Source organism: Populus nigra, chromosome 4 (assembly GCF_951802175.1).
Source record: "Populus nigra chromosome 4, ddPopNigr1.1, whole genome shotgun sequence".
Lineage (NCBI taxonomy): Eukaryota > Viridiplantae > Streptophyta > Magnoliopsida > Malpighiales > Salicaceae > Populus > Populus nigra.
Window position 1 is genome coordinate 21166617 of NC_084855.1, and position 18144 is coordinate 21184760.

At 32.9% G+C, this 18144-nt stretch overlaps 2 protein-coding genes across 2 annotated transcripts; one reads left to right on the top strand and one right to left on the bottom strand.

Annotated features, from left to right (window-relative positions):
* Positions 1 to 1159: 1159 nt before the first annotated feature.
* Positions 1160 to 3522, bottom strand: LOC133691115 (glucan endo-1,3-beta-glucosidase 12-like). The gene is made up of 3 exons (XM_062111455.1): positions 3371 to 3522; positions 1965 to 3284; positions 1160 to 1419 (listed from the first exon to the last, which is right to left on the bottom strand). The coding sequence occupies exons 1-3, from the start codon at positions 3426 to 3428 to the stop codon at positions 1385 to 1387; spliced, it is 1413 nt and encodes a 470-aa protein (XP_061967439.1). The 5' UTR covers positions 3429 to 3522; the 3' UTR covers positions 1160 to 1384.
* Positions 3523 to 10959: 7437 nt separating this feature from the next.
* Positions 10960 to 13752, top strand: LOC133691763 (small ubiquitin-related modifier 1-like). The gene is made up of 4 exons (XM_062112356.1): positions 10960 to 10968; positions 12828 to 12926; positions 13236 to 13385; positions 13488 to 13752. Exons 1-4 carry the CDS (start codon positions 10960 to 10962, stop codon positions 13566 to 13568), a joined length of 339 nt encoding a protein of 112 aa, XP_061968340.1. The 3' UTR covers positions 13569 to 13752.
* The last annotated feature ends 4392 nt before the right edge of the window (positions 13753 to 18144 follow it).

Sequence of the window (18144 nt, forward strand, 5' to 3'; positions counted from 1 at the left end):
TAGCTTGATTTGTGAAAAAAATAGGGAGGGTGTTGTTTTCTGTAGGAAAAAAAAAGGAAGGAGAAATAGATGAGGGGGAGAGGGAATCTAACATGTTATAACTGAAATATTACTGATAGATTCACCAATAGATATTAATGATGGTTATATTTCATCAATAATTTTATCTATAATACTGACACATCATATTTTTTTGATAGAAATAACATGGGAATACCCTCCCAATTTTTTCTTCATTCCTTGATTTTCTCTTTAATTTTCTTGGGATTCACCGATAAAAAATTTATATCGGTGAATATCGATGGAAACAACGATGTCATTTTTTGTTGGTTAATATCATCATGATTTACAAATGATATTTTTTCTGTCAGTATTTCAATTTGTATTTAACAATTCAAAGTTGAATTCAGGACTTGATTACAATATTAAAGGAGAATTGTCTAGTGAACCCATTTGAAATAAAGTTCAATCGTTTCTGATTCATGATCTCATGTCTAAGACATGAGGTCAATAGCTTCTGATTTATGAACTTGTATTTTAACTCATATTTCAATCTCTCAACCTCATATGACAATTATGTGCAACCATTCACACCAATAAATAAGAGTTATTGGTCACTCGGATAATAACTTTAATTAAACCAGGTTATTTGAGATTTTTTTTTTCCAAGTAGAGCTCTCGTATTATTATCCAATTGAGTCGTCTCCTCACCATGTAAACAAATCCATACGATGTATGAAAAAAAAAAATGATACACGGAGGACATTGTGTTTGATAAAAGATAGTATTTCATAAAAAACAAGAAAGTGTTATTCTTGCAAGATCAATTCGTTACTGCATGAAAATATGTTATGATTAACTGCACGATCGAAGAGGGTTTATATACCGATCCAATGTAAGTTTATGTAGCCCTAAAATTTTTATCTTATCCAAGCAGGAATTACCAATAATTACATTTCACCATCGTTCAACAGTACCCTGCCCTCCATGATCAAATACTTTAGCACTGCAAGAACTTGCAGTTGTTGCTTGCTTCTTCTGCACACAGCATTTGCTCCAGTTGGCTGGCTAGATGAAGTAAAGGTAATAATCCCTTCCCAATTTGTTGTTTCCTCTCTAAATACAACAGCAAATTCCCCATTTGAGGAGCCAGGAAGAGTTAAAAACAAGCCATCAATGAGCCTTCAATAAATAGTAAGCAAGATAGGAACATTTTGGACTATATAATTACACAGACAATCTACTCAAAATAAATTGTCTACCAGCTCCAACTTCTGCAGAATAAAATACAGTGAACCCCCCACCCCCCCAAAAAAACAAAGAACAACTACAGTCAAACTAGCCTTCAATGGTGTCAATCCAAACCCTTGCTTCAGAATTCTCTTCAATATCCTGTGGGAAACTCGCACTGCCCAAACTCTGCAACAACGAACACTCATTTTTATTAGAATATGTATAGAAATACTGAAATAGAAAGCAAGGAACAAACAAAAGCAAAGTCCAGTTGATCTTAATAAGTGACAAAATGTCCCCTTTCACGTTTGACTATTTTACCATCAAAAGCTATTAATTAAACTTGGTAACGGAAAACGCAATGCTGTAAGAGCTGGTAAAACAAAGCTGCCTCTCCAAGGCCCATGTGACATCCAATTAATGCACGACAAGTCACCAGGAGAAAGATTCTCCGTACGATGACGACCCCAGTCACGTGGTTCTTTTCTTTTTTTTAACCCTTTCTCTGACCCGGCGTGCTCCGTCAGTCCATACCTTGTGGACCAGCACTAGCTTTCACACAATGGTCGCACCCGCACCCGCACCCGCACCCGCGCCCGCACCCGAGCAGCGCATGTTATCAAGTTTGTGCTCTAGCTTTCTAAATTAAGCTTATCATGCGCTATTTAGCAAGCAAGGACAAAAATAAGCGAGATTTAAAAGAGAGAAGGGCTATAAAATAAAATGCGTACTTGGTTCTTGAGTAACAACATAAGCTGCTCCTCCAAAATAACAGTCACCCATTCCACGTCCTTGTTTCTGGTAATAACTGTTGAACGCGAACGATGAGTGGGCCACGAGCGTGTTAGGATCATAACACGTTGCACCAGGCTGGATCGAACGGCAATCAGCACCTCCCTCGCCACATGCAAAGTCTAGACCCGCCTGTAGCTTCTGTTTTCCCGCTTCAGGGTTTGCGACGCACCACGTTTTCCCTGTAGTACTCTTGGACACGCCTCCATTGACCGGAGCAGCAACTTGATGACTTCCGGTGTCCGAGGACCGGTTGCTATCCTTGTAACTCTTGAGCCCCTCCAAAGTAAATGGGATATCATAAACCTTTTGCTCGTCGGGGTAAAAAAGCCCATAATTTCTCTCTGATGTGGGCCCATCCTTTTCGTTTTCGTTGAAGAGGGCGAAGAGGTAAACAGTCAGGTCAGCCTGTGGTCTTAAGGGGGTTCCGCCACCAGTGAGGATCCTACGGACGAGATTGCCGTTGTATGCAGCAGCATTTTCCACGCCACTACCAATCTCATTCTCGTCGCCTTTAGATGGCCACCCTGTCTCGGTAACAACTATTTTTATGTCATCGTACTTCAAAGCGGACAACGCGGCAAAAACGGCGTCTATTTGGGCATCAAAGAGACTAAAGTACCTTAACCCGTTCCCGGAATCCACAACACCCGGGTTTTCTCTAAGCAAAGCGTAATCTAGTGAAATGACATCAGAGTTGGACTCGTAAGCGAAGAAAGGATAGGCATTGACCATGAGGTAAGACCCGGTTTGGCGGAGGAAGTCCAACATGGGCTTGAATACGGGTTCGATTAACTCGGGTCGGAATGACCCAGCTGAAGATGGGTAAGAGGATTGGAGAGCGCTTAAAGCTACAGGAGAAGAGACCTTAATAGAGGAATGGAGGTTAAACTTGACCAAGGCTTGATGGATATTTCTCATGGCTGGAATGAGAAACTTGGTGGTGTTGTGTGGGTCAACGAAAACTTCATTTCCAACGGCAATGGCTTCGATTTGCGTGGAGGGGTGGTAAGCGACGACGTTTTTCTGAACCCAAGTTCGGGCAAAGGAAGGGTTTTTGGCAGCTGAGTAGAGAAGCCCATTTGGTAAATCAACAGTGACTTTAATACCGCAACCAGATAAGGCTTTGAGCACAACAGGGTCGGTGTCGTAAACCTTTATCCGCTCTAAACCTTGAGATTTAACCAGCTGCACCACTTTCGCAGCCGCTGGCAGGTTGTTTGCTATTCTCCCATAGTTCACCCCGATAGATCCCGCATCTGCAAAATGAACACCACATTTGTCAACAATAATAATACCTGCAAACACGTAGTTTGAACTAGTTACACAGTGAGTTATTCCATACCTGCAGATGTGAAAATGCAAACAAGTAAGAGGAAGGAAGATAGGAAGTAGGGCTCCATGCTCTCTGGTTCTTCGGGAAGCAGAGCGAGAGAGGGATGTTGAAAGGGAATGGTGAGTGGTGCAGTAGGAGTACGAGGGACAGTGAGGGTTTGGCAGGGGAGTATAAAAGGGAAGAAGAGTAGGGTGCGTTTAGGAGACCGAGATGGTGTGGTGGGTCCCTATTTTCAGCCAAATGACAAGACCAAAAGGCAAAAGGAAAAGAATTGAGAGAGAGAGAGAGAGATGCAGCCACTGTCGGCCCCACTAAGCACGTGGCCCCCACTCCGAAACTCGACCGTTCTATTTCTTTATCAACAGAAAAACTAAAAAAAAAGATGTGTCTATAATATATAATAACACAGACCTAAGGTTATTATCTACGATTATTTGCTATGGTAATAGTTTTATTTTAAAATATTTTTTATTTAAAAATATATAAAAATAATTTTTTTATTTCTTTAATTTATTTTTAAAAAAAATAAAAAAAATTATTTTACAAAAACACTTTTCTAACAGTAAAAATAAGATTAACGTTGGGTTTGGGACAAGTAACAGCTGTGCTTAACTGGAACGTGAAAAGAAACTGTACCAATAAGTGTGATGATCATCAAAGATCAATCAAATCCAGACCGTAGACAGTGTCACTGTTTGTTTTTTTTTCTTTTGCCCAAAATAACGGTTATTTTCCACAGTGTAAATAGCAGCATATATTCAACGGGAACAAACACCATGCTTCTGCAGTAAATAACGATTACATACTTGGATACTATTTATTTATTAGAAAATATTTTTTTTAGAAAATATATTTCAAGAGATATAATTTACTGAAAAGTAAATTATTTTAAATAGTATAATAAAAAATAAATTAAAAAATATTTTCAAGTATTTAGCCATGTCTAAACAAATAAGCTGAAAAATATATTTTTTATTTTTTTTCAAATTTATTAAAAGAAAATGGACCACATTTAACAAATAAAAAAATTAAAAGAGTATGAAATTGAAGAAAAAATAAATTTTATAAATTATTTTAAATAAAATAAATAGTAATCAAAATAATAAAGATAATATCTATAGAAAAAATGTTCAATTCAAAAAAAGATAAGAAAAAAAATAAATAATAATTAGAAAAATAAGGATCAAAGTTGATATAAGAATCAAATTAATCAAATTATAAAGAATAAAATTGAAAATAAAATATATAACAATCAAAATATTAAAAATCAAATTTGATATAATTAATAAATAACAAAATATTTTTAAATTTTTCACAACTTCTAAAAAATATTTTCTGCCCAAAATAAAACATTTTCCAATAAATCAAACCACTTTTTTTACTAGAAAGCATTTTTCAATAACTAATTTTTTTAATAATAAATAAACACAAGAAAAATTATTTTTAAAAAGTTAGTTTTCATGGAACAATCAAGGTCTTATATGAATAAAACAATGCTTGTTTTTTTGTTGAAAACTATGTTTGGATGTATTTTTAAAATGCAATTAGCTTGAAAAATATGAAAATTATATTATTATTTTTTAGTATTTTTTAATAATTTTAATGAGTTAATATGAAATATTAAAAAATTCTAAAAAACCATTTTAATAAATTAAAAAAACTTTAAAAATTATTAAATACAACGTTCCTAAACACACTTTAAAACCTATAATCGATATCTACTGCGTGTTGTAGTGCCACGACTTAGGGACTGTTTGGAAACGCGGTCCAACACGCGTTTCCAAAAAATTCAAAAAAATTATTTGGCTAAAAATTAATTTTTTAATGTTTTTAGAACGTTTTGATGTGTTGATCTCAAAATTAATTTTAAAAAAATAAAAAATATATCATTTTGATGCATTTTTAAGTGAAAAGCACTTTGAACCATAACCACAATTCCAAACAGACCAAAACCAAAATTTTAATAAAGTGATCAATTAGCCTTAAGGATTGGGCATTAGATTTCCTGTGACCATGTAATTAGTCTCACTTTCAATCAAGGTTGTCAATTCTGTTCCGTTTCGCCCGGAATGACCAAAATATTTCATACCAATTCAAAAAACGAAACAAAATGGAACAATTTTCATCTCATTTTAAATCTTGGTCCGTTCCGGATTTTTCAGCTAAATTTTGACCAGAACGTTCCGGTTTCATTTCATATGTTCCGTTCTGCTCTTGAAAAGACATTGAATCAAATTGAACCTTGTTCAATTTAATTAATTAAACCACTCAAGTATAAAAAGCTCTTTTTCATTACTATTTTCAATAACAATGATATTAATAATAATATTGAAAATTATTATTACTATTTTCATTAACAATGATATTAATTTTTTAAAATTAGATTTATCACTAATATATATGGTTTATATTCATGTTATTTTTTTTTATGTTTATACTTTGTAGGAATTTGAGTAAAATAAAGGATGCTTTAGATTCCATTAACCTTGATAACATTAACCCAACTTTATATTTAAAATATTTGTGTTAAAATATTTTACTTTCATAATATTTTGATATTTTATTTAAATTAAATTACTTTAAGTTAAAGATCTATTTAATCTTGATAATTTAGAAATATTTTAAATTTTGAAATTATATTTGTGTTGGCATTGTGTTTGTATTGCATAATTTATAATTAATTTATATTGAATTTGAATTATTAAAAAACAAAACACTTACCAAAACAAAATTGACAACCTTGCTTTCAATTACTTGAATTGAAATGACAATATTTTTATCAACTTGTTTTTCAGAATACATGATTTCTTACTAATGAAACAATATTATACATTTGTTGATCAATTAAGTAATTTTGTAAATGAATCATGATACACATTCTTTATTTTTTTTTTCTTTTTAATAAAGAGAAACTATAATAATGGTCATGATATCAAGCAGAAGAGAGGTGTTCTAACCTAATGTTTTACTTTTATTTTTATAAATATTTCAAAAATTAGAAAAGAAACCAAAAATATATCTTTTCAATAAATTTAGTTACTTATAATCATTTCATTATTTTTATTTACTTTTGGTGTGTAAAAAAATCTTGAAAATCATACAAAAATGCAAAAAAACAATACAAAAAAACTATAAAAAAAACATATAGTTGGAGTTGAAATTGGACCAATAATTGAGCATCATAAGCGAAAATAAAGTTTTAGAATTTTTTTTATCACAGTTAAAGGTTAAAATTGAATAGAAATTGAGAAAAAAAATGCTTAAATTGATTTAATTTGGCTATAAGTGAGAGCAATTTGAAATTTAATGATGGTTTTGAAACAAATAGTCAAGTTATAAATCAATAAAGTGCTTAATTGAAGAAGAAGATAAAAATTGAGAGTTAGTTTGGTCAAAATTACATAATTTTAAAAACCAAAAATGAATTTACAACAAGTGTTTATATTTGGAGATTAGATCTTAATTGATTCAATTAAGGATGCAATTGAAAAGAAAAAAAATTAGGATAAATTGGATTGAAACTGTAAGAATTTGACAAACAAGACTAAATTAAAAAGATTTGATTTAGAGATTAAATTGAGAAAGAATTCAAAATTTAACCAATGTTGTTAAAATTACGAGTTGACTCATAAAATCGTACGATTCTACAAGTCAACTCGGTATAAAACTAGATAACCATCAAAATCATTCTAAAATAGTTTTTACTCGGTAAAATCGTTTCAGATCGAGCAAAATCATGATTTTTCTTCCGTGTTTACGTTTTCAATTGGAAAATAAAATTTGTCATTTTATCACCAATTAACTTTAACCACAGACACAAAGCATATTCATCCTTCTTTTTCTCTCCATTCTCCATCGGTTTCATAACCAACAAGGTAACAACCACCCATATAAAACAACCCAAAATCAGAGCATATGTATCCTTCTTTTCCAGAAAGCCACCTATAGCAAGCTGATCCTTTTATTCCCCTTCATACTTTTATTTCTACTTTCCCCGAGCAAGCTAATTTTGGTTCCTTCACTTCTTAGGTGTTGCTTTTCTTTCTAATGTTCTTTCTTTCTTGGGTCTTGCATATATATCTTAGACTGGAGAGGAATAATAATTTCACATCTTGCTCAATTATTACCTTTTAATTGCTCTTACATACTTCAATTCAATCATTCAAAAACCTTTTGGTTAATAGTTAACATAAACATATCTATGTTCTGTAGCCATATGATACCATACATTAGATTGCTATGTTTTCCATAATTGACAAAATCCTACATAAAATCAGGATCTTTTAGAAGTTATTGTTTCTATTTAGATTCATTACATGTTTTATTTTCTTTATTTTTCTAAGTATATGAAGTTTGTGGTTTTTTACCTAGAGTTTTTTTTCACAAGTGATAAATGTATTGAAACGCCCTAATAGAGGTAAGGTGAACTATGTAAGCATTAAACAAGATATATATTAATGACAAAGATAGAAAATGAAAGAATGAAAGTTATAGATGGAAAGAAATAAAAGAACCCGATCAAATTTCACTTAGAATTTTTCATAGTTTGGGTTTATCTCATTCGGCATGTTCAATGCAATTATTTGTCATTTTTATGAATTATAGAGGAGGTGGCAACGTTGCTAAAAACATATGTCAATGCTTTTGTTTAAGTATGTGAATTGTTGGTGAATGAAAATTTATGAAAATCAATAATTGTATTTATTGTATTTTTAAGTTACTTAAACTATGTTTGAATTTTTATTTGAATCATGTGTGTTTTAAGGTGCTTAAACTATGTATAAAAAAAATTCTTTATGATTTTACGATTTTATGACCTGTTTTTACGATCTGAGTTTGTATTGTATTTTTCATATCATGTTAAAAATGTGTTTTTGACAACCTTGAATTTAACACTATTTGAATAAAATTAGAAAAATCCAAAAAACATCCAAGGAATGTAATGAGAAGGAAGAAATATTCCAAAGACCAATTAGCTATTTTTATAACTTCGTTTTAGTCCTATTTATTTCAATCTAGTCCAATTCAATCTATTTAATTCAATTTGGTCCAATTGATTCATCGATTTCAATCCAATTAAGTCCAATTAAAATGATTTAATTTAATTTAGTCTCAAATTAATTATATACATTTAATCTAAAGATTGCAATCTCTCAATTATAACCAGCTTCTTGAGGAACTAAACCAAAGATCCTAGCAATTAAACTCAACTCTTCAATCCTATATTTTCAGCTCTTATATTCCAACAAATAAAATCCCAAATTCCCAGCATTCAAATCCTAAACTTCCAGCATTTCCTCTCCTTAAGAACTAACAGAGGCAACAAACAAAACATGAAAGGAGGCACTAACACTGTAATTTTTTTTTCAGTTTTTATTCATATACTAGAAAAGAGACATAACCACCCCTGAATCTTCCTTTAACACCATCATTGCCCAACCTTACACCACCATCAATCCCCCACCAAAATCAAACCAAACACAATTCATAATCTACCCCTTATCCAACCCTTGATTCAATAACTTTCATCTTCTTCTTCGAACCAAACTTGAACCATCATCTCCACAACACCAAAGCAACCCTTACTGACCACCAATCCAAAACCCACACTATAATAACTCAGTAACTTATTTACTATCACTAGCATGCTCTCTCATCAATAAAGCAATCAACCTCTCAAAAATATAGAACCAAAGAAAAAACCACTCGAAAGAACTTGCAGTTGGGAAAAAAAACAAAGAAACAACATTAAAGGAACAGACTAAAGGGAAAGACTATTGTCCGGAGCACCAGAAAACACCACTAGCCCACACAACCATTATAGCCTCCTTCATCTCCATCCTTATCTCAAACTAAAAGAACCCTTTTACCCGAGACTTCCAAACCACCATAGAAATAGACCAAAACCACTATCTTTATCATTGTCGACATACCTTTTAACCCGAGACCATTAATCATCTCCCTCTAGGCCAACAAACCAAATCATCCCCAGTGTCCCACCATAACACCTCTATAACTACCATAAACAACCACTAATATCAAGGTCCACCATCATCGTCCATTTTCTTCCACTCAAACCAACTCAGTTGCATTGCAACATAAACAATCTTCAACTTAAACATCACAAAACCTTAAAATTCAACCTTCCTCTCATAAACCTCCATCCTCATCTCCACCTAACATAACCCAACCTTCCCTCTACAGACTTCTCCTCAGTCCACTAATAACACGATAACCTCTTCATTACCAGTCTTTACTTTCCTTACACAAACTCGAAAATCATTACCACCATCAAAGCCTGCAACTAATTGGTAACAAGTCCTAAAAAGGTTTATTGGAGGCTCGATACCAACAAGCCTAATAAATTTGTCAAAATTTAACAAGATCACCCATCTATCATGGTGCAATTGGCTTGGGTCTAATCTATATATTACCTAAAGATGTCTCTGACAAACCCTTAAAGAAGGAAGAAGTACCCTAATTTGTACATGCATAAGAGGACTATAATCTTGTAATGTCCTTGTATGAAGTTCAAGGTCTTTTGATTAATCCTTTCAACCTTAAAGGGAAATTGAGCCATATACTCTCTAGGTTATCGACCATTGGTAAAATCCACCTCTTTAGTGCCCAAAATACTAAGAGCATCATCCTTAAGGGTTAGGGGTAGCCTTTTATTACTTGGGGCTTCCTTAAAGCATTAGGGGAAGGCCATTTCTAGCGATAAGAACTATCTTCTCCCCTACTAGAGGTGGACGTTGAAGTTCCACCTCCTTCAGTCTTGGGACCTAATCTGATGGACCTGTGGGCCTCTATCCCTCGTCTTTTCCTCCAATTCTTGGCTGAAACCTAAACCCATCGCTAAAGGAAGTGATGTCTTTACTCTTAGGGTCATGTCTGACTCTATGAATGTCCATTTGGTTTTGTTTAGAAGAAGAGGAAATTATTAAATGGAAGTACCGAGAATGACAGTTTCTTATCAGAAAAGGGTAGAGCTTGCTTAAGAAATCTTCAAATCTATTTTTATAGAGATCACTAAAAGAGAAAGCAAAAGAAATAAAAGATAAACAACTTGGGTTATAAAGAATTTCACTCTCACGGTTGGATAAATGATATGTCACGTCATCTAAGATCTCTAGAAATCCATTTAATTACTGCGTTAATTACAAGCTGCCATTTTATTTTCCAAGGGACCTCTTCCAATAAGGATGAGCGATCTGGCCACAAGGATCCTAATAGTTCTACGTGGGATAAATAAATCTCACGGGGAAGATAAAAAGTCTTTCATTAAATATAACCTTTCAAAATCCTTGCGTATTGAATATACAAAGATATAAGGGATTACGATGGATTAACATATTTTATACACAACTCATTTGCCTAAGAGTCCCATGAATACAAGGGCTAAAGGTGAGGTGATCACCCAATATGTATAAGCTTGACAGAATACCAAGCCTAGATGATGCAAGTCTAGTTTTATTTCCATGCCTAACACAACTCTTTAGGTTTGACTACATGTTGAGTCTAAACTATTACAAGTTTGACAAAGTGTTAGACCATAACTCCCCTTGGGTTTGGTTATATATTGAGCCCAAACGTATATGGATCTGGTAAGACGTTAGACCCAAATCTTTCGGGCTCGACTACACACCAAGCTCAAATACACATGGGTTTGAAAAAACACTAGACTAACGTCCCTTGGGCTCAACTATATGTTAAGTCCAAATAAATATGAGTCTAGCAAGATGTAAGACCTAACTCCATTGGGTTTGGTTACGTGCTAAGCTCAAGCCCATGTAAATTTGACAAAATACCAGACCTAAATCCCTCGAGCATGGCTACAAACTAAGGTCAAATGCACGTGAGTCTGACAAACTGTCAAACACATGTTTATTAGATTCGACTACATGCTAAGACCAAACACATGTAGGTCTGACAATTGACAATAATGCTACAAAAAGGCTATTCCCATCAATATTAATGTTACGTAAGAAATAAGATATAAAATTCTTTTATAGCTCTATTGTTTGACCATCAACATGAATGATGTGTAAGGGTAATTCTCATCAACATTAACATTGTGTAAGAAGACATTTCCATCATCATTAATGTTGATGTAAATGATTTTTTTCTTTATTAAGATATTTAAGAGAAAAAGAAATTTGACCCCTTGAGCAAAAAATAAGGTTCAAAATACCTTTCAAACCACTCAGGTAAATGATTCGTAATCTTTATTTTTTTATTATACATTCTCAAAGCATTTGTTACACAAAAAAACTAAGAACAAACATTCTTGTTCTTAGAGTTTAATGCTCTTCTCCTCATTTATTATAATCTCTTACTATAAAGTCAAAAGATTTAATTATCAAAGAGCCTTTAAACTCTAAATAAATATTGATTTGCAGTAACTAAGACTTTTACCATCAATCCTCTATTTTTTCAATTTCTAGAAATAAAATACTGATATAAACATATAATCATTCACTTTCCAAACATTCAAAGTTTATCCTTGAACATATTAATGTGTGTTTGGTTTGGATGTGTGGTGATTTTTTTTCAAAAGTGCAACTATTTTAAATTATAAATCACACCTCCAAAAACTAAAAATACATGTTTTTTTATGTGGCCACACAAAAAAAAAACCAAAATCAGCTCCAAATCAAATACTATCTAAACAAAAGAGATCAACAATTTAACAATTTTTTAAATATTATTTTAGAAAATACATTTAATATTGTATTGAATTAGTGCTCATTTTATCCAAAATTGTAGGGTATGTTCAGGACTAGGCAGTTCTGTCTACCAATAAAACTAATCAGATTTCAACACGTACTCTAGGAATATTAACCGAGTTTCAGAGAAAGTCGTCGGTGATTCGGTAGCAGAAAAAAGGTAGAGAAGGAATATAACAACACAAAAAAAAGGTAAAGAGAAGAACCCTCATTTGTTGTTTTCTCCTACTCGAAGAGAAAGAAAGAAGAGAGTAAGAGGAGATAAAAATGTCTGAGGCGACAGGTTAGCCACAAGAGGAAGATAAGAAGCCCAACGATCAGTCTGCTCACATCAACCTCAAAGTGAAGGGCCGGGTCTGTTTTTCTTTCTTTTGATTATGTCTTCTTACTTTGTTGTGGGTTTTTGTTTCTGTTTCATCCTTATATATTTTTGGATTTGGTTTTTCTCTTTTAATGTTTTTGTTTTGGTTTACAAACTGTTAGATTTGGGTTTTTTTTTTTTATCATTGCTTTTTGGGACGTTATGCTAATGCAAAATTCATATGGGAGTGTGGGTATTCTCTATTAGTATGCTACAAATAATGCTTCACCAATTGAGTAGTTGTGTTTTGGGAATTATAGTGCTTTTTAAAATTTGAGCGAGACTTTTATTTTTTGAGTTAGGCCTGCTAGGTAATAGTTAAAAAACTCTTCTTTATCATATTTTTTAGTTCTGGATTCTAAATGGTTGTGTTCAGGAAAAAATCCTGATGAAAGGGCGTGGTGAGGATTTGTTCACTTGTGGTGCAACTAGTCTTTATGGGAACATCAATTTGGTGTCTTGTTTAGAAGCAGTTGTGCGTGAGAGAATCTATGCTGCTTCAAAGATGAGTGGAACAACTTTTAGCAGTTAATTACCTTGTGTTTCTTGATTGTTGCACCTTTGAATCGTGATTATTGTTATAGATTTCGAAATTTTATTATTGAATATTTAAATCATTGAAATTACAAGTTTCAAGTTGCATTTTAATTGAATTTTTATTGTGGGGTAGTCCATGCTTACTCTTATTTTGATGGGTTAAGAGATTGTAATTTATACTCTTGTTGTAAGACTCCTATTTTAGAGAATATGCTGATTAAACACCCATTTTTTACATTTTTTATAGGATGGAAATGACGTCCTTTTTAGGATCAAAAGAAGCACGCAGTTGAAGAAGCTGATGAATGCCTATTGTGATCGCCAATCTGTTGAGATAAACTCAATTGCCTTCTTGTTTGATGGTCGTCGTCTTCGTGGAGAGCAAACTCCTGATGAGGTATCTTTCTTGCACACAGTTGCACATTCATAGATATAAATACATGGATTATAGACATTTAGTTAATGCATATATTGCCTTCAATTTTTCTTGTTTCTGCAGCTGGACATGGAGGATGGGGATGAGATTGATGCTATGTTGCACCAAACTGGTGGTGCTGTGAAAACAAGTGATTATGCTTGATGGAAAGCTAATCTACTGGTGGATGTAGGTGGTAGTGGGGTCTTGGGATTGTTGTTAATGGACATATTTATGCTAGTCTTGTTTTGCTAAATGAGCTCTCATTAAGAGCTTTGACAGTGACTAAACTATCTTAGTAGGATTTGGATTTGCAATGTTTGGTTTGTTGGGACATGGCTCCTCATTCTTTGCTTGCTCTCTCCCGCTTCACTTCTCCATGTGTTATTTGTTGCAGTTGTTGAGGGCGTCAACAGGGAATGTTATATCTGACATCCTTGATTGTAAAGTAGGTAAAAACCATTTGCAGTTGTAAGTATGTGGATGGGGTTTGGGCAATTCTGTTGGTGGGGTGGCTACAAGATAAAAGCAGTCTTCCACCCCATGAAATACCCCATCCATAATCGAATGAACTTGGTTTCAGAACTCTTAAACTTTTATTTTCAAGTTCTGGAAGTTGTTATACACCGGGAAGGCTCTGGCAGGAGAAAAGCAGTTTTCCACCATTTGAAATATCACTTCCAGGCTGTTGTTATACCTATCGTGAGAAGACTCATAGATGGCAGACCATTATTGATGCCTGCTTGGGAGTTAAAAAGTTTTTCTCCCCGAGCTGTGTAGAATAACTGAAGTCGGGGTTTGTTCGGAAGAAATGTTCTCATTAGAATTTGCTCTCGCGGTAACCACTACCGGTATACCTCAGCCTCACCTGTAGTGGAGCGAGGAGTGAATAGAGTTTCCTTTTTCTCGTCTCTTGTTCTAACAGAATTTTTATTTTCTTATTCTTTCCCACCTCCTAGGATTCATGATATATTTGCAATGTTTCAGATATGAATGGATCATGGAAGCGAGAGATAACTTCTGATTGCTTCGAACGAGCTATTGACCCTCGGAGAAAAGCTTGGAGATCTAAAAAGACCCAATCACCAATTTGAAAAACCCTGCAGTTTGGTGCTTATCAACCAAATTCTTATCACGAGGTTGTGCTTGCTCTGATACTTTAAGAATGCTCAGAAAAACTTATTTTTCTTGTAATAATTGGTTTGTTGCCTCAACTTGTGAATCTCCTGGAAAGTAAGGAGAAAGCAATGAGGAGTTTACCCATATAATACCACAAAAGGAGACATCTTTAGTTGTGAAATGACTATTGGTATTATACCAGCACACGGCAAGAGGAAGCCACTCGCCAATTCTTAGGTGCTGATGAAGTCATGCACCTGAGATAAGTTCGCCGGCACTGGTTTACCACCTCAGATTATCAATTTAGCAGTGGAAAAGTGCAAAGGAACTCCTTGCAAAGCAAATAACTCTCGCCCAAATTTACACATCAAAATCGGATCCTTATCAGACACAAAATTACTGGGCAACCCATGAACTTTAACCACAGAATCCATGAAAGTTTAAGCATCTATAATAGCAGTTTAGGGATGAGTTAATGCAGCAAAATGAGCATACTTTATTAAACAATGAACCACGACAAAAACCACTCTCTTTCCATAAGAAAGTTATAATCATGTCCATGTTGTTTGTGGAGAGAACTTTCCGATATGAAACTGAAGCTAGTTTCTTAGTATTACCTCCCCCATCAGCACCATGAAATAATGAAATTAGATTCTTCTAAAGATCATCATCATGTCCTGCCACAAGCTTTCCTTTTCTGGGTTATTGATCATTAAACCCAACATGCTTAGATTCTGAAGAAGGATTACTTTTCAAATGATCAATGACAAACTTCAAATAAGGATCATTGTACCAAAATGCTATCGCTTTGGGAAAAACATCATTGGAAACAGATGATTAGGCCAACACTGATAATTATGCACTAGGTACTCTTTATAGAACATCACTGGTATTTAATTGTTTAATGTTATGTGTCAGAACCATATTGAGTTGAGATTATTTAATTGGTAACCATTAATATTATGTGGAGATTTGACGTGGATAATTTGTTTATATTTATTTTTTATATAGTTATTATGGTTTCAAAAAAAAGTGTAAACCCCTCAATAAAAAATTAATAAATCAATGTTAAATAGGATAATGTTTAATTAAAAAAATGATAAATTAGAAAGAAAATTATTGTGATTCGGGATGACATCTCATTAAATTTTGGATGAGATAAAATAATAAATCGGTATGCAAAATGTTAACTCAATGATGAATTACATAAATTCCTCAATCGTAAAATAATTATGTAAAGGAAATTTTTTATAAATTAGGGTGAAAATAGTTATACAATAATAATAATAATAATAATAATAATATAATTTTAAATAAAATAATTTATGGTTTTTACACGCGAAAAACGTTAATCACATGTATAAGCTCGGTGTACAATCGCACAATTTTAACTGAAAGTGGTGAAAAATCCGAGGAAGATTTCATGACAATTATGGAGAGTCCTCAATGAATTAGTTTAAAAATCATGATTATTAAAGTAAATAAAATAGTACGCAAATTCAGATTTCGGTGTAAAATAACCTATTATCTAGTTTTACGATATTAATCATATCTCTCAATACGACTGTAGAATCGAGCTAAGCCTCCTGACATATTGTAATATATCAAGTTAAAATTTTATGTCAATAGAAGTTCGAAAAGGCTTTGCAAAACTGTCGATGGACGAACAAAAATATATAAAATAATTCATGGACTCATTAATGTTGTTTTTCTAATTTAGTCCAAATTCATCTCTTCCCTACTATTCTACTAATATCAATAGAGAGAACATGAAAAACGCTGAGAAAACTGCTAAAGACTAGTTAGAGAGGATCAAAATATACAAGGTTAGAAAAATTAGTAGTTCGATATGGACAAGTAAAGGCCTCTTGAATTGAAAAAATGAATTTGAGAAGGAAAAATCAAAATTGGTTGTTTAAGGGCTTCATTGGAATTTTTTAGGGTTTAATTAAGTTTATGGAGGGATTAATTACAAGAAAACTTGATTTTTGAGTTTAATTTGGATTTTAATTGAAAGAAATTGAAGTTTAGAGGTTTTGTAATTTTTAAAAAACCTAATTTGGTCAAAATAGAAGTTTAATTGCATTAATATTAAAATTTGGTTGTTAATTAAGGGCTTTAGTGATTGACATGGGTTTAATTTGGGTCCTATTGAAGAACATTGGAAGTTTGTTGATCAATTTTATGTTAAAATGCACAAATTGACCAAGGACTAAATTGAAAAAGAAATTGAACTTTGGGGCTAACAATTGAGTTTGACAAGGGTAAAATTGCACAAAATTAAAAGTTAGATGACAATTATAGATACAATTAAAAGAAATCAAAAGATCAAGAACTAAATTGAATTTTGGCCAGATCCCAAATTAAAAGCCTTAATTTCTCGGTGGTTAACCTAGGCAACACATCATTTGGTTCATGTTCAAAATGCACCATTTGGGCAGTTTTGGGTCGATCGAATTAGCATCTTCAAACGAATAAATGGGAAGCTACAAACATCTAAATTGAGTAAGGTTTGATCCAAACAAAAGATGTGTCAATTTCAGGTAGTCTCTAACGACAATGAAGTCGGAGTTGCTTCGTTAAAGCTTCAAAAGTGATCAACTCAATCAGTCATGATTGTGATACTTATTGTGCAAAACCATTGATTTTGTTTCATCTATTCGCACTTCAAACCTTCTCAGTAGGTTTTTTTCAAGGATTGTCCATGTTTCTCTCAAGATCTAAAGGCCAGAAACAACTTATTGGTCTTCAAGTTTAACAAAACCATTAATATCTTTAAAACTAAGTTTGTTGCAAAATCATCATTGCAAAAACAGCAAAGTACAAAGATTTCACCAGTTAAAACCAGCCCAAAACCCTCTTATTTTGATGAGAGGGTCAAGCATTAATCAATCATAATCAAACTTTGATTAAGATCCTAACTTGAAACCCTATGAATACCCTTTGAAAAATCAAAGTAGATAATGAGGAGAAAAAGAAAAAAAAAAAGAAGGGCTAGGAAAATCTTGATAAGAAAACTAAGTGTGAAGGTATAAGAGCCTAGCACAAAGGTTTCTTGAGCTTTGAGTGTGGTAAAACTAAACTTTGCAAGAGAAAAGCATAAAGAGGCAGCCGTCATTAATGAGCCTTGAAGGTATAAACTTCCTCTTACTTAATAGGTGATGTCTATGAAGCACATCTCTAGCTTGTTTTACAAATTTAAAGATGTTTATGAACTTATTTTGGTATTATAATGTCTTTATTTTTTATTTTGATTAATGCATAAAAATGTTGTTTTTTCTTGATTAACTCTGCTTTGAGTGGTTATTAATGTTTACTAGATGTTTAGAAAATATTTGAATGATTGTTTTTGGTGAAATGAAATAAGTTATGAATCTATCGAATATAGTAGTAGGGTTGTTGGTGTTTTTTTCTGGGTTTTCAATGCATATTCTAGACTCTTAGGTTTTGGCCAAGTCTTATTTAGTGTCAAATGTCAATTTTGTTTGGGTCTTAGGTTTTTTGTTTGGTTTTTAGTCGAACCAAAGATTCCAGGTCAACTCAATCGAGTCAAATTCGGGTCAAATGGGTAAGTCCTTATTCGGTTCTCAATCTTTTTTATAAAGTGATTTTTGGCTTAAAG

Bases quoted from the DNA above. Each gene is read 5' to 3' on its own strand.
- LOC133691115 (XM_062111455.1), bottom strand. From the start codon at position 3,428: ATGGAGCCCTACTTCCTATCTTCCTTCCTCTTACTTGTTTGCATTTTC. The intron at 3,285-3,370 runs GTATGGAATAAC...TTCATTTTGCAG, and splicing joins TTGCATTTTCACATCTGCAG to ATGCGGGATCTATCGGGGTG. The intron at 1,420-1,964 runs GTACGCATTTTA...TCGTTGTTGCAG, and splicing joins TGTTGTTACTCAAGAACCAA to AGTTTGGGCAGTGCGAGTTT.
- LOC133691763 (XM_062112356.1), top strand. The intron at 12,927-13,235 runs GTGCGTGAGAGA...CATTTTTTATAG, and splicing joins TGTCTTGTTTAGAAGCAGTT to GATGGAAATGACGTCCTTTT. The intron at 13,386-13,487 runs GTATCTTTCTTG...TTGTTTCTGCAG, and splicing joins GAGAGCAAACTCCTGATGAG to CTGGACATGGAGGATGGGGA.